This window comes from Mytilus californianus, unplaced genomic scaffold (assembly GCF_021869535.1).
Source record: "Mytilus californianus isolate M0D057914Y unplaced genomic scaffold, xbMytCali1.0.p SCAF_11, whole genome shotgun sequence".
Classification (NCBI taxonomy): Eukaryota; Metazoa; Mollusca; class Bivalvia; order Mytilida; family Mytilidae; genus Mytilus; species Mytilus californianus.
In genome coordinates this window covers 57,063,930-57,081,657 of record NW_026262593.1, presented here as the reverse complement: position 1 = coordinate 57,081,657, position 17,728 = coordinate 57,063,930, and the positions used below count along the sequence as shown (strand labels likewise).

The 17,728-nt window shown below is 32.7% G+C and overlaps 1 protein-coding gene across 1 annotated transcript in view; it reads right to left on the bottom strand.

Moving 5' to 3' along the window:
- LOC127720380 (transient receptor potential cation channel subfamily M member 3-like) overlaps positions 1-15,996 on the bottom strand; it is a 43,785-nt gene extending 27,789 nt beyond the window's left edge. Inside the window, exons 1-5 of the mRNA XM_052226962.1 lie at positions 15,918-15,996; positions 5,337-5,366; positions 3,946-4,058; positions 2,247-2,350; positions 1,274-1,586 (exon numbers count right to left, since the gene is read on the bottom strand). Of these exons, the coding sequence (XP_052082922.1) occupies positions 1,274-1,586; positions 2,247-2,350; positions 3,946-4,058; positions 5,337-5,366; positions 15,918-15,981 (624 nt within the window). The 5' untranslated portion in view covers positions 15,982-15,996. The remainder of the gene's footprint in view (positions 1-1,273; positions 1,587-2,246; positions 2,351-3,945; positions 4,059-5,336; positions 5,367-15,917) is intronic.
- Between the last annotated feature and the right edge of the window lie 1,732 nt (positions 15,997-17,728).

Sequence of the window (17,728 nt, the reverse complement as noted above, 5' to 3'; positions counted from 1 at the left end):
ACAAAGTGTCTGTGTATATACTTTCAACTACTAGAAACACTAATATTGTTCTACCCCAGGCACAGGTGGTCTTAGCCATATGTGGCACAATTTTTGAACATGCTCTACAACTTTTTTTTTATATTCGAGAGCCATTGATGAAAGGTATGAAAACTAAACGTGCTTCTGGTAAAACAGATTATAAGCTGGGTATATTTGACGATTTTCCCCCCGTTTTAATCTTAAACCAAAACTATTTTCAGTTTTGTTTGAAATTTTTAATAAGGAAAGTATATCTTTTATCGCAGTTCTTTAATCGTTTCATTACACTAACTTTTCTCCTTTTAAGAAGTAAAGGACTTTTTATACCTATACACTTGTTTAATTTTTCTGTTTTATATTGAAATATGTGCAAATTGTACATGTAAGTCTTGTTTATTTTGTTTGAATGCTAAGCTCTTTGAGGTTACCGTAAACATACATTGGTAAATTTAAGTTTTTTTTGCCTGCATTTTTCTATGAAAAGGATTTCCGTTGATGTTCTTTAAAATCAAGATTATGACAATTGTTTTCCATTTGTTTGGTATGTATGAGCTATTAATTTTGCCTGTTAGCAAAGAAGTGTTCTTGGAGTTCGGTATTATATTTTTTTTATTCTTTAGCTCTTAGACAGGTAAAGTAAGATAAAGTTTATAAAAAAGTCTTTTAAAAATACCAAACTCCAATGCAAATTCAAAAGGGGAAAGTCCATGACAAAAACACCTGACAAAATCGATCAACGGAACAAGTGAAAAATCAGCTGCCATATTTTAGACTTGGTACACTAATTTTCTTCGGAACATCCTGGGTTATATCTGGTTTAAAGCTAGCTTAACCTCCCACTTGTATGACAGTTGTTTATATGTTCTGTCATATTGACAAAATAAGGTTAGCAAGCCAAACAGACAGAATAGCTTACTTTGACAACAATTATGATCCAGCAGCTAATTATATAAAACTGTGTAGACATACATCACAGACAAACAAAACAAAAAATATGGAAATATAAAAATGAATCTAACAACGACGCTAACAAAAACGGTGTATTAGATAGTCATTTTGAAAATGAAGTTAATTTATAATGCATGGTGTGCGAAGGTGTAAGTATATTTTTAAGTTTGGTTTGAGCTTATGTGTTTTTAACTTTGAATTTGTCATTTAACACGGTTCTTTGGTAACCTTTTTATATCCATATTATAACGAGCGCGACACCTGAATCAGAGAAAACAATTCGTATTAAGTTTTTTTGGCTTACCGTCTGCTGATGTACCTCTTCTGTACCATAAAATGTTTTCCTAAGGATCTTCCTCACTGTATCACTTTCAAGGTAAGAATTGTTTTCGGTATTAATAGCATCCCTTAAATATCCATGATTCAAAAGTAGCCTTTCAGCATGATTCAACATTTTTTCTTCATTCTTGTCCGTACATCGTAGTTTTCCACACTTGAAACCACATGGTAGTTTTCCACACTTGAAACCAACTTCATGTTCCTTATTTTCTTTTCTGTTTTGCTTATCAGCCTCATAGATGTAGCTCGTAATGCTGATTGCTTTATCAGTTAATGCTCTTTGAAAATTTATAATTTAAATAACATTAAAAAAAAAGAAATATATAATTAGAATAATAAAAAATTCAAATGACAAATTATTTGATATGATAATTATCATATGTGTAAACATACTATAACAATTCAATGATACATGTAATAAACCTATTTAAAATCACAAGAATGGGAAGTCTTTGATAAGCTTTGCTATTCAAAAATTGATATAAATATCGACATATTAATAGTTTCAGTTGACTTCAGTTGCACATCATTTTAAATTTGTATATACTCAATGGCTGTGTGTTCATTGTTTGAAATCTAAGGTAAGGTCCCAAGAAAAAACTATGAAACGTTAATTGGTAAAAAAAACGACCAAATCAGTACTATCAATGTTGTCAATGCTTTCTTTATATAATTTTACAAGCTTTTAAATGCTGAAAAAAGCCTAAAAAAGAAAGACAAAAGCCATTTAATCTGTAGCACTTCATTGACCATTTTTTTTTCTGTTACATGGAATCCTATTATAATATAATGCATATCTGATTACAAAATTTGATGTTGTAGTGCAAAATTTGATGTTGTAGTGAAATACTAGCCGTATCTGAAACGTAAGCAGCATATGTCTCTTCATGATTATCACCAAATTGTTTTAATTAAGTTATCTTTCTGCAAAAAATTACTTTTCTAAACGCTTCAGTTTTTCCTTCAAGAGTTTCTCTGTTTTCCCATTGTTGAATTCGTCTTTTAATATGACACATCCGACAAGGATATGATGAATACCAATCTGAATAAAAAAAAAGGTAAAAAATATAACCTTTTATCGAGTATGAATCATGCCAAAGCACAATTATAATGCATGTTACAGTTATATTTATTTCTGGAAATATTAGGTAAAATTAACAGACAATACCATATAAGAAAGTATCCTATTGAAAATTTAAAAAAAATCAGAATACTAGGCGCAATTTAAAAAAAAAATCAAATATACATACACAACAAATATGTACTCGACTAAATATACCTCACATTTAACAACCTTTAAATATTATAGTGTAACAGTTATTTGTATCTTATATATTATCACCAATAGGTTGATAAAAAGGAAACATGTGTTGTTGGCTATAATCCAAAATCCCTTGTCATATACTTATTTCCAATAACTACACATGGAATTAAACTAAAATCAAGGCTAAATAGTATCTTCTTATATATTACTTTGGTAAAATTATGGTTCAGTTGTGAATTCATCACGTTTATTTACATTGTTTGTATTTGTTACAGTTATCACATGTACATAAAATAAATCAGGAAACGTCTTCTTTTGTATTGAATTCAAAATTTATCAAACAATGATTTCACAAACTTTATGTTCATATGCAACCAGAAAAAAAATCTGTTAGAAAGCAGTAAAACGATTAACAACCAATCAAAACAACCAAAATACTAACAGTTTGTTCACATTGGAATGCCGATTATTTTTTTTCAAAAAACGTCCTCCAAATATCTTCATCCGCCACTAAATTTAAACAAATTTAATGTGATTGTTATTCGCTTTGATATCAGATACATATTATGATCATGAAGTAAACTTGATTTCAAAATAAGTAGATATTGCTCTAAATAGTGTTAGTTAATAACTCCAGCGTCGGATGTCTTCAATTTGTTTATCAGATACACATAAACGAATTTTTTGCCATGATTTTTTCAGCGAAATAAACCGACCTGACAGCGAATTATATGTTATTGAATAGTGTATCCTCTCAGAAAGTTTTTGCGTGATAGCTTAAAAATCTTTGTTATTATAGATATACACCACATTTTCTGTTTTCAAAGCAGAAATGATGTGTAGTTTCAGAGTAGTGGTGAACAAAAGAATTTTGGATCAATGTAAAAAATGTAAAAACAAAGAATTTTTGAAATAGTCTGAAGGTATTTCCACGTTTCTCTAAAATAGGGAATGTAAGTGCACATCAGTCCATAACCTGGTTTTGTCCAACAACTTAAATATTTAAAAGAAGATACAGAAAGATAAACATATATTTGAACGCTGAATAATATACGACACAAATTATTAGAATGACTCGAAAATTATGCAAAACAGCAGAAGATTAAATTTGAAATTTAAAACCACTATGTGTAATTTTTTTTGAAGACAGCTTACGTTATAGCAAGCTTAACGATTCCTCCATTGTAATCAAGATAAATGAATAGAAACTTACCTTTGGTTTCATAAAGAAATGATAAATAACTTTTCTCTATTCCATAGTTGAATAGACAGGGCAATTGAGAAGTTACCAATGACATTACCGATTCAAGTCTTACAAATATTGAACTATGAAAAAATATAATTGCGTAGATGATGTATTTCACATCACTTACATATCCATTTTCCAAGAGCTGAAGTGCTCCATCCCAGCATTTTGTTTGCAACAAGGCAAAAAATATAAGACCGTAACATTCAGAATCCCATTTGATGAAGTGTATTCTTTTTTCTGTGAAAAATATGATAGGCTGTATTATTTTATCAGTCAAATTCTTCAAACGTGGAATCACTAGATTACTAAGGAAGCAATTAAAATCCCCTACATGAAAAAAAAATAAAAAAAAAAATTGTAACTTCGTTTTCAAGAATGAAAACGAGGAAAAGACAAACAACTTTAAACATTATACGGATGATTGAACTTTGTCATTCACATGCCGTGTTATTCACCGTTAGTACAAATACATCGTTTTTATGATGTCAATATCGAGAAAATATCAGTAATCATCTGTGACAAATATGTTGGTTAACGGTCAATCAAATTATGACGACGACCGTAAAACTTCAAAGGTAAAACATCAACTTAAGCATTTAGATCCCTTGGTTCATTTTTTTTTTTGCAAAACAGAAATCCTTTACTACGTACATCAAGACTGGAGACGCGAGTCCTTGGTTATCTTGTCACCTATGAGATATTTGCTTTGTATACAGGCGATTGATACAAACCCGCAAAGTCTAAAACGGTGAACATCGCTGTGTGTTTCTTTATTCCAAATAAGCTAGAGGAATAGGGAAAATTCAATTGATTTCAACGTCGAACGTCATGTATTAGTTACGTCATATATTAGTTAACCAAATGTCTTTAATATTGGATCATCGAAATTAATCACAATTTCACCGCAGTCAACTTTCTAATAGTTTAGTTGTTTATTGATTGTTCATATGTTCACTCAGCTGCACTCTTGAAACTAACAACGTAATTTAAGATTAAGATGTACTAACGTAATGCTTAGATGAATTGGTTGTGTATGGGTGCAATACTGGTAGCTATATGGAAATTCATTATTTAGTTTAGTATCAATATGATTAAGAACGATGTATTTCGCAGAATATTCATTACAATACTCAAGTACATTACTTTAGTATTGTAAAGAACATTCTGTCCTTCCTTTCCAAATTATAAGTCGTTTTTTTATTTCCTTGTTAAAGTCCGCGTTCATTTAATGGATTACGAACTACAAATATTGCTTTATTTTGTGTGTGACTTTTGATACATACAGTCAGAATAGCTTTATGGAACTGGATGATGTAAAGAAAATGGAATAAAAACCATCATGTATCGCTATTGTCACACGCAAACTTTCAGATGACAATCAAACTGCTTCTAATTATTACTTTTGTATATCTCGTTTAGATTGAAAAATTTAATGATTTCTTATATAATATCACAGGTCACAATGTTATATTTTAAAGCAACATGATAATAGTTTGTTTAACATATTAAGGTTACCTTCTGCATTAGACCTATCATCTTCTGATTCTGTAAAACATACATTAATGAATAAGATATACAACTACTGAAAAAACATCAAGTCTTACATTTGGATTTATCCATATATATATATATATATATCATCTTTTCCGCAAGTTTATTGTTTTCTGTTTAGTAATAGTTTATTAATAAGATCTGTTTTGTTACATCTTGTGATCCGTTTATTTGGCAATCGCCAATGGCAGTCAGCAGGGTTTAAGAACATCAGTTGTTCGACCTGCTAGTCAAATGCGTTTTGTTAAAATATACTTTTTCACTCATTTGGTCTTTTGGAAAATGTTGTTTGTGCTGTATTTAGACCCCTCTACCAAGAAATTTGTTTTGCATGCACACGTATAAAAATTGCGGTTTTTATCCAACGCAATCATAGGTTTGAACGTTGTTTTCAATTTAGACTTGTTTATATTTTTTCGTTTGGGCTTTTATTATATTTGCCTTCGGGTTTTTATGATCCGTTCATCCTATTTCGACTCTTTCAAAATTCAAGAGTCTATCCTAAATTGAGGTAAATTGTATGGCCTTCCAAATACCGTTTCGATTCCTAACATCACTGAAGAGACATTAATTGTCGAAATCCGGATATGGTGTACAAATTTTTGCACCTCGTGTTTGCGGTATACCATCTTTTCCGCAAGTTTATTGTTTTCTGTTTAGTAATAGTTTAATAATAAGATCTGTTTTGTTACATCTTGTGATCCGTTTATTTGGCAATCGCCAATGGCAGTCAGCAGGGTTTAAGAACATCAGTTGTTCGACCTGCTAGTCAAATGCGTTTTGTTAAAATATACTTTTTCACTCATTTGGTCTTTTGGAAAATGTTGTTTGTGCTGTATTTAGACCCCTTACCAAGAAATTTGTTTTGCATGCACACGTATAAAAATTGCGGTTTTTATCCAACGCACTCATAGGTTTGAACGTTGTTTTCAATTTAGACTTGTTTATATTTTTTCGTTTGGGCTTGTATTATATTTGCCTTTGGGTTTTTATGATCCGTTCATCCTATTTCGACTCTTTCAAAATTCAAGAGTCTATCCTAAATTGAGGTAAATTATATGGCCTGCTAGTCAAATGCGTTTTGTTCTTAAACCCTGCTGACTGTCATTAGCGATTGCCAAATAAACGGATCACCGATGTAATAAATGGATCTTAATTATAAATTTAATACTTAACAGAAAACAATAAACTTGCGGAAAAAATGGTATACCGCAAACAAAAGGTGCAAAGGTTTTTGTACACCATATCCGGATTTCGACAATTAATGTCTCTTCGGTGATGTTAGGAATCGAAACGGTATTTGGAAAGCCATACAATTTATCTCAATTTAGGATAGACTCTTGAATTTTGAGGAGTCAAAATAGGATGAACGGATCATGTAAACCCGAAGGCAAATATAATACAAGCCCAAACGAAAAAATATAAACAAGTCTAAATTGAAAACAACGTTCAAACCTATGATTGCGTTGGGTATAAATTCAGCACAAACAACATTTTCCAAAAGACCAAAAAAAAAATGTGAAAAAGTAGATTCCTAACATCACTGAAGAGACATTAATTGTCGAAATCCGGATATGGTGTACAAAAACCTTTGCACCTTTTGTTTGCGGTATACCATCTTGTGCAAGTTTATTGTTTTCTGTTTAGTATTAAATTTATAATTAAGATCCATTTATTACATCGGTGATCCGTTTATTTGGCAATCGCTAATGGCAGTCAGCAGGGTTTAAGAACATTTGTTGTTCGACCTGTTAGTCAAATGCGTTTTGTTAAAATATACTTTTTCACTTTTTTTCGGTCTTTTGGAAAATGTTGTTTGTGCTGAATTTATACCCCTCTAACAAGAAATTTGTTTTCCATGCACACGTATAAAAATTGCGGTTTTTATCCAACGCAATCATAGGTTTGAACGTTGTTTTCAATTTAGACTTGTTAATATTTTTTCATTTGGGCTTGTATTATATTTGCCTTCAGGTTTATATGATTCGTTGATCCTATTTTGACTCCTCAAAATTCAAGAGTCTATCCTAAATTGAGGTAAATTGTATGGCTTTCCAAATACCGTTTCGATTCCTAACATCACCGAAGAGACATTAATTGTCGAAATCCGGATATGGTGTACAAAAACCCTTGCACCTTTTGTTGCGGTATACCATCTTTTCCGCAAGTTTATTGTTTTCTGTTTAGTATTAAATTTATAATTAAGATCCATTTATTACATCGGTGATCCGTTTATTTGGCAATCGCTAATGGCAGTCAGCAGGGTTTAAGAACATTTGTTGTTCGACCTGTTAGTCAAATGCGTTTTGTTAAAATATACTTTTTCACTTTTTTTTGGTCTTTTGGAAAATGTTGTTTGTTCTGAATTTATACCCCTCTAACAAGATATATATATATATATATATATATATATATATATATATAGAAGTCTATAAAAAGGACCAACCAGCAAATTTACTATGTACCGGATCGTCTAAAATAGACGATACTGTGCAGATAAGGAAAACATTATATAAGTCTAGAGATTTGCAAAACGATACTAATATAAGATGGTATTATACGAAGATGTTGTTAATAAATCGTGTTGACAAATATTTCGGCTTAACAAAAAGCCTTCTTCAGTGTCAATTATTTTAACAATACTGATTATATGTATAAAAATAGCTCAATAATACAGGTAAGTTTTGGTCTATTGATTTAATCCAAAATCCTGAACATCATAATATAAAACAAAACTCAATACTCAAATATATGTGACTGTGTATATTTACATCCCAAAATGAGTAAAAAATAAAACTTAGTATTTTTTAGTGATGCCGTTTGGATGATGTACAATTAGAAAAACAACTCCTTGAATCTTCCATCGAAAAACCGCTTTCCTGGTTAACCTTTTATATCTAGACGATCCGGTACATAGTAAATTTGGTCCTTTTTATAGACTTCTATATTATTTTTCCTCTGAATGACCTGTATTATGTTATTCACATAATCCCAATGAATTTAAGTTTTCAGCTCTTATATCATGAACATCAATGATTATTTTAAACAACTAAGAGCTATTAAACAAAAACAAATTAGAACTGAACACCACTTATCTAATTTAACCCATTATGTGTATAATGAAAGTATTCCTAACGGACTACAAATCAAGCTCATGCCACAAACATCTGGCAATTTATCCAACACATTACTTCGCAAATGGGATCAAACCCTCTACCATTGTTCCAAGCGGTTAATGGTCCTCCTCAAACAACACTGCGAAGAACATCTGAAAACTCTTACTGGCGAAAATAACACCCTTTTTAATAGCTGCAAAAAAGATCTCACATCTGACAATTGTGATGCTATCAGTGCTCGCTTTAAAGACATAACAACCATACAATCTCAAAATTTGAGTGAAAGGCAGAAAAGAAAATTCCGTAGGGATGGCATCGAACATATCAATCCTTCTTTACCATCTGAAAAAAAGAGAAAACGAATAAGGCGCTTTAAACGTAGGTCACTAGAGACTGATTCGCCCTCCAACATTGTTGTCAATCTTTCCAAACACCAGTTAACGGAAGCTGAAACATCTCTTCTCTCGAGAGGCTTAAATCTCTGTCCTTTACCTGCCCCTGTCAATGAAACGAAATTGTCGGAAGACCTTGACAATTTTGCCAGAAGTCTACGCATTAAGGAATATTTCGCGCCGAAGGAGAATAACAACAGATGCTCGGATAGCGACTCAGAAATTTCAGAAGACGAGAACAACTACAAATTTATAAAAAAGAGTACTTGGATCCCTAAACCGAGCAAAATGCCACCTTGGAATCATTTATTGACAATTTTATGTCGGACATTATTAGAAATACTAGAAATAACAATAAACCTTTTGACAATCTTACCAATGAAGAACGAACTGCACTGAAAAACTTACGATCTAACGACAATATCGTCATTAAACCTGCAGGCAAAGGCAGTGCAATGGTTGTCATGGATAAATCTGCCTATATTCAAGAGGCTGAACGACAACTTGGCGATGCAAGGTTCTACCAAAAACTAGACTCTGATCCTACAACATCTTTTAGCAGAGACATAACTGATAGTTTGGTAGAAATGGTTTCAACGATGGTTTCATCGATGAAAAGACTCTAAAATATTTGAAACAAGAAAATCCAAAACCGGGCAGATTTTATCTTTTACCTAAAATTCATAAGGACAATAACCCAGGAAGACCTATAGTTTAAGCGAACGGTCATCCGACGAAAAAATATCGGAATTCGTTGACTTCCATCTTCTTCAACATGTTGAAGACTTACCATCTCACATCAAAGATACTATCGATTATCTTAGAAAATTGCAGGCCTTAAATCCACTCCCCTCCGACACGACACTTGTCTCTATGGACGTCACCTCCCTCTACACGAATATTCCACATGCAGATGGCATTGATGCATGTAAAGAAGTTTGGAATTCCCGACCAGTGAAATATCCACCTACTGAATGCCTGGTCAAAATGCTCACGCTGGTACTCAAAAACAACAACTTCACTTTTGATGGAGATCATTATCTGCAAGTTAATGGAACTGCTATGGGCACCAAAATGGCTCCATCTTATGCCAACATATTTATGGGCAAATTAAAAAAACAACTCCTTGAATCTTCCATCGAAAAACCGCTTTCCTGGTTTAGATTTATAGATGATGTGGATATGAAATGGAATAAAAGTGACGAGGATTTAGATACATTCATCACTCATGCCAACAATATACATCCAAGTATCAAATTTACTCATGAGAAATCTAAATCCAAAATCACCTTCCTCGTTACCTCCAGCTCGCTCACAGATGGCATCATATCCACTGATCTATATTCTAAGCGTACTGACACTCACCAATATCTGTCCCCTAAAAGTTGTCATCCTGCTCATTGTACTAAGAGCATCCCGTACAGTCAGGCACTCAGAGTCAAGCGAATATGTTCCATCACAGAAACAACTAAAAAACAACTACGTCAACTCGAAACCCGCTTGAAGAGAAGGGGCTACAAACACAGAACTATCCAAAAAGGCTTTCAGAAAGCGGAAACTATTCCAAGGAGTAAACTGTTAGAATACAAATATAAAAAGAAAAATAAAAGGACTCCATGTGTTCTTACTTACCACCCATCTCTCAAAAACAGCTTCGGTGTCATTCGTGAGCATTGGAAAACATTTGAAAAGAATTCCAAACTATCCAAGATTTTTCCCGAGCCTCCCATGATAGCTTTTAGGCAACCCAATAGTCTGCGTAACCTGCTGGTGCGGGCTGAAGATAATAGATAATAGAAGTACTTCTGGAGAATGTCGTTCGTGTGATGAAAAACGCTGCAAATGCTGCCTACAGATGCATCACTCATCAACTTTTCACAGTAAGGCAACCGAAAATAACTATAAGATATTTTGCAATGTTAACTGCAAAAGTATGAATGTTATTTACATTCTAGAATGTTCGGTTTGTGGCCTCCAATATGTTGGTGAGTCAAAGCAGCCTTTCCACAAACGCCTCATGGCCATAGGAGTGATATCTTTAAGAAGCCACTTCTCCCAGTTTCTCAGCATTTCAGACAGTCTGGTCACAAACTTGATGACTTTAACCGCATGAAGATCCTAGTGATTGAACAGAACATTCACTGGAGTGATGCCCAGCGACAGGTTCGGGAAAGCTTTTGGATAAAGGAACTAAATGTACATCATCCAAACGGCATCAATAAAAAATACTAAGTTTTATTTTTCACTCATTTTGGGATGTAAATATACACAGTCACGTATATTTGAGTATTGAGTTTTGTTTTATATTATGATGTTCAGGATTTTGGATTAAATCAATAGACCAAAACTTACCTGTATTATTGAGCTATTTTTATACATATAATCAGTATTGTTAAAATAATTGACACTGAAGAAGGCTATTTGTTAAGCCGAAATATTTGTCAACACGATTTATTAACAACATCTTCGTATAATACCATCTTATATTAGTATCGTTGTGCAAATCGCTAGACTTATATATATATATATATATATGTAATAAACATATCTGAAAGGGTAACACATCACCAAAAGAGTAGTAAAATCATGAACAAATATTAAATATTTCAGATAACTAATATCCTTTATCGTTAAAATGTCTAATGGTTCTTTTTTTGACATGTGGTAGTCGAACTGAAATAATAATCTTGATCGTCATACAAATTATGACGAATCAATTCGCCGGTAAATTTTTCAATATTGATGCTTGAGAGGAGAAATAAATTCCTTAAAAATGTGAGAGTCCTGTACTGAAGACTAAGTTACAGTAAACAAGTCATGGTAGGGACTCATTTTATGTTTTTTCATTGATGCCCTCCGGGGAAACTGTCCTTAACTTTCTTATCAAAAAACCTTCCCGAGTAAGTCTGTCGGCCCTTGACCAACACTCGTTGAGGTCTTTGATAGTGATTATATTGTTTATTGAGAGCAGTTTTGAAGTGTCCAGGTGATCAAGGTCGTACGGGGAGGTCGGGCTTGCAGGTGTAGTCACTTCGATGACCATTCATGTGTTTGTTGAATGGCTATTCTGTTTCGCCAAAACACTGCATACCACATCGACACTGAAGGAGGTATACATCGTCTGTTACCACATGACTTGCAAAATCCTGCAGTTTAAGAGATTTTATTAGAGGAGACATCAGCTCTCAAAAATAAGTCTTTCAGACAGCTAAGACAAGAGGCTTGGGAAAGATCTTGGATACTTTTGGGTGTTTGGCAATAATCTGCCAATTAGCACGGATGAGATGGGAAAGTTTAGTAAAGGCAGGATTGTATGTTAAAATATCATCCGTGCCAATTGGCAGATTATTGCAAAACATCCAAAATAATAGAAGATCTTTCCCAAACCTCCTGCCTTAGCTTTTCGAAGACCAAAAAAAATCTGAAAGACTTATTTATGAGAGCTGATGTCTCCTCTAATAAAAGCTTTTCAACTGCAAGATGGTGCAAGTCGTGTGGTAACAGACGATGTCTGACTTGCCAACAAATAATGAATACTCAATCATTTACTGCCACTCTACTGGGTCCGTATACACTATATATTGCAAAGTAACAAGCAAAACACAGACTGTTGTATACCTTCTTCAGTGTCGATGTGGAATACAGTATGTTGGTGAGACAGAATAGCCATTCAACAAACGCATGAATGGTCATCGAAGTGACTACACTTGCAAGCCCGACCTCCCCGTATGTCGTCATTTCAGATCACCTGGACACGCCCAATCTGATCTCAAAAACCTTACCATCACTATCATAGACCACAACGAGGGTGTGTGAAGGGCCGATAGACTTGCTAGGGAATGTTTTTGGATAAGAAAGTTATGGATAGTTTCCCCAGAGGGCATCAATGAAAAAACATAAAATGAGTTCCTATCATGACTTGTTTCCTGTAACCCAGGCTTCAGTACAGGACTCTCAAAGTTTTTAGGAATTTATTCATCGTCCCAAACATCAATATTGAAAAAAATTACCGGCATATTGATTCGTGATAATTTGAATGACGATCTAGATAATTATTTCAGTTCGACTACCACGTGTCAAGATAAGAATCATTTGACTGATTGAGGATATTAGTTATCCGAAATATTTAATATTTGTTCATGATTTTACTATAGTTTTGGTGATTGTACCCTTTGAGACTTGCTTATTATATATTATATTTTGTAGTGTACTGTATCATATTTATATTATTTGTTCATGATTTTACTATAGTTTTGGTGATTTTGTACCCTTTGAAACTTGCTTATTATATATTACATTTTGAAGTTTACTGTATCATATTTATATGATTCATCGCCTCGATCGTAAGATTTGTCGTTGGCTATTATTCAGACATTTAATATATATATATTTAATTTGTTACCCGTTTTGATTTCAACCATGCAGCAACTTTTTTCTAAACAATATCAAATATTTCATATTTATTCATGTACACGTCAACTTCGAAACTGTTTGAAAAGACAACCACGGGTTAATTTAAGATTATAGGTATTATACATGTGATAACAAATATTGTTGACATAAAAAAAAAGCTCCGAACAACAATAAAAAAAAAAACATCCAGGAAAACTAGATTGAGAAACCCAAATATAAAATCCCATCAAAAATAGGGTGAACTCGGTTGCTTTTAAGAGGGTTGATAGTTGTGACTCTAAGAACAGTCTTAAATATAATTGTCTGTATTATAAACCAATTATGTCTTGAATCTTATCTTAATCATGCTTAATCTATTCAGTATTATTTTGATATCTATATACTCCTTATCCTTGGTGTATAATTCATAAGGAATACTTTCATCGCTCATCTTGTGTACAGCCTCTATTCGTCAATATACATATACGTCAATTCAGTGTGTTTTCTTTTGTATGATTTGTTCTGCATTAGTTGAAATTCTTATTGGGTTTAAAGAAAACGCCACGACAACACATTTGCCTGATAAATACAAAACTTGCATAAAGTCAACTGTATAAACTAAATCTCAAAAAGCTATACATATAGAGGGTTGGTCTAGCAATGCATATTTTAACTTTGCCACGTGCAATATATGTGCTGGTCCAACGTCAGAAAGAAACATCGTTATTAGTTTTGTCTTAAGTTATATCTTTCGCGGGGACCGTGGCTAGATATATTGTGCAGCTATAAACACTCTCGTTATTGGTGCAAATGAATATCTGAAGCTGTCTTACATAACATATATATAAATAATGTTCACAAACACAAAAGTTATATAACAGTTGTGATAAAAATTACGTGTACAACAAGTAAATGGATGTTACAAATTTTACTTGAATAGAGCACTATTTACTTTTTAATGTGAAATACTCTTATTGAATATTTGGTAAACAAAAATCTGTAGACATTCAGTTTTCTTGACGAGAATTAGGATATATATACTCAGTATGTTTCACAACTAAATAGTATTATAAAAAAAAATAATCAACTGACCTTTTGACAAATAGCTGGTGCATCTTTATTTTTTGCAGTTGTTTAGTTTATTTTTAAGAAATGAAACTGACAAATTACAGTTATTGAAAAATAATAAAACATGTAAAATGAATATACCACAAGTTGTTTTGTTGGTAGTATCAGCCATTATTGCCCAAAGACTTTTAGTTCGTTGGGTGCTATCTGTGTTGCTCTTAATTTGAATTGTTTTTTTACTGTTTCAAAAAAGTGGTCGACGATATACGAGTAAAAATCATAATCATAAAGCGATGAAAGCTGATAAACTATATAAAAAATAAACAAATAACAAATAGTCTTCAACAATTACACAGAAAATCAAAGACGGGAAACTTGAAAAATTGGTTTTCCATATGCACTCGTCATGTTGCCCCCGTATCAAGATATACTTCGATGATAAGGCACATTCTGCGATTGCATAATCGGGAAAAAAGAGGACTGATTTGAAACTACAACATTTTTAACTTTTTCATCCGTGACACAAATATTCCATAACTAAAAACAAAACGAAGATGGCATCCGTAAATTTTCAAAAGAATGACTCAAATTAACAATTTGGAAACATTGTTGAACAGTTTCTTTGTAAGCAATAACCGTCTGTCAATGAAATCTGGATAGAAAAAAAAGTAAAATAACAAAAATACCGAACTTCGAGGAAATTCAAACGGAAAGTTTATGTATAATTCCTATAAGGTCCAATAAGGTATATACACATTAAACGTTACGAACGTGAATTCTTTTCTCTATGGCTTTTATTAGGAAAAATATGAATGTGCTCCTTATGCATAATCATCTCCACCAGAGATGTGAAGAAGAAACATTGAAAATGACAACTCATTTGTTTACGGAAAGTAATTTTCAAAAAGTTGATGTTTTTCTGTATCTAAAGAAGATGCATCACCATCACAAATATATTGACCGAAACGATATGCCTGTGACCAACTCACTAGCGACATGTTTTTGTCATACTCGTTGTTTTATACCTTTAGATACCGGAATATTCGTGTTATCTGTACTTGTGCCGGTTGTATCCTGTTCTCAAACCTGACATATGCACAGACTAAGGATTCGCCTGGAGGGTGATGCATGCATATCAGATACGCTTATTCTGTCGTCGCAGCCAGTCCCGGTTCTTTATAACTGACGTCATTTGTTAGATTGTCTTTTTAAACTATTTATGAGACTTGAACATTGGTAAACTACTGTTTCCGTAATTAAACCACCACACATTGATTGTGTGTATTCCAAATCCTGAACTTTTTTCATATCTTAACATAGTGTTAATCATTTAGGAAATTTAGTTTAAATGATAGGGTTTTGACTGTATCTGATACATTTGTCAATACACCATCAGTTGTGTTGTTCAGGAATGTGGACAATTTGAGGCTATACATATTATAAACACACCTATGTTTCGCCATGAACGAATGCCAAGTTCTAGATGTGATTTTTGTGTTTGTACCTTTGCTTCATTTACTTTGATATCAACTTTTATTTTTCGTTGAATACTAGTTGAGATAACAGTAAATACATACCATATTCAGGAAGTTTGTATCTCATTTTAGAGAAAGATGTCTGGTTGGACCATAAAGTCTTCATCAGTTTTGACGTCAGAAGTTTCTACAAAACCAAAATATTAAGTTCAGCTGGCTTTTTTTTCCACTCCTTACTGAATATCATCATTCCAATAGACACATTTCTGTTGACAGGAGATTATTTTGAAGAATTTATATAATTTATATTTCGAGGTATTTATGTTATACTTAGTTTGAATTTTGTTTGACTGTACAAATATAGATTAGACTATTATCTAATTTCAATTTCACTATTCCCTATGTACTATGTTAATGTCTCACAGTGGACAATTCGTTAACGTTAGACTTGGATAGAAAAGCTAGTCATTGTGATGTTTAAAAAACAAGCAAGAAATATCAAAAGGATATTATAATTAACAATTTTTGAACTAACTGACAATGACTTGACCTAAAAAAGACGAACAACAAATAGACAAAAAATCATCACACTTGCATTCAGATAATATAAAAAAGAAAATGTGGTATACTTGCCAATAAGACAACTCTTCACAAGAGACCAAATGACACAGTAATTAACAACTATAGGTCACCGTACGGTCTTCAACAATGAGCAAAGCCCATACCGCATAGTCAGCTATAAAAGGCCCCAAAATGACAAACTTAATACAATTCAAACGAGAAAACTAACGGCCTAATTAATGTACAAAAAAATGAACGAAAAACAAATATGTAACACAGCAACAAACGCCAACCACTGAATTACAGGCTCCTGACTTGGGACAGGCACATACATACAGAAAGTGGCGGGGTTAAACATGTTAGCGGGATCCCAATCCTCCCCCTAACCTGGGACAGTGGTTGAACAGTACAACATAAGATCGAACTATAAAAATCAGTTGAAAAAGTCTTAACTCATCAGATGGATACAAATAGAAATACATCTAACAAAAACACAGAGTGGACGTGGCCGGGAACTTGTACATGTTGTACATGCCAACAACAAAAAGACACTAAGATGCCTAAATATGTATACACTACAAACCAGTAAAAGTCTGAAATGGCCTATATCTGTACTCGACTGTGCTGATCTTTACTGGACCAGTCTGAATTGGTCTGAAATTTACTTGATATTACTCGACTATAGTCTGAACCATTCTTAACAGTCTGAACTTGTACTCGACCTTTACTCGACCAGAACTTAACCATTCTATAAGTGTCTGAACCATGCTCGACCAAGGTCTGAACCACATTTGACCAAGTCTGAACCATTCTCGACCTAGTCTGAACCATACTCGGCCTAGTCTTAACCACACTCGACCAAGTCTTAACCAACCTAGACCTATTGTTGTATGTATCTATTGTATTTCATCAATTTAGGAACTATTTTTGAGTTATTTCCCATGGCTTAGAAATTTGAACAACAATTTGATTTCCAAAATGTATTTAATATAATATAAAAAATACTAGAACTTCCTATCATTATTCAAATATCTTAAATGTTATTCAAACTTCTTGAATGGTTCAGATATATTTTATGGTTACTAGAAAATTTTCAACATTAGCATAAGCCTGGTAAAAACTTAGGTAAACTGACAGAAGTCACAAATTTGTTAGGACAAAAAGTCACAAGACAAAAATACTTTTTTTTTTAAAATTTTTAATATATAAGAGAAAGATCTTGTAGTAATTATTTTTTTTACATTTATAAATGTTACAGTTAAGGAAATTGTTCAAGCGTTGTTAAATGAAGATTTATCAAATTTAAATCATGATAAGGATATATTTCTCTGCACCATGAAGTCATTTTAAAA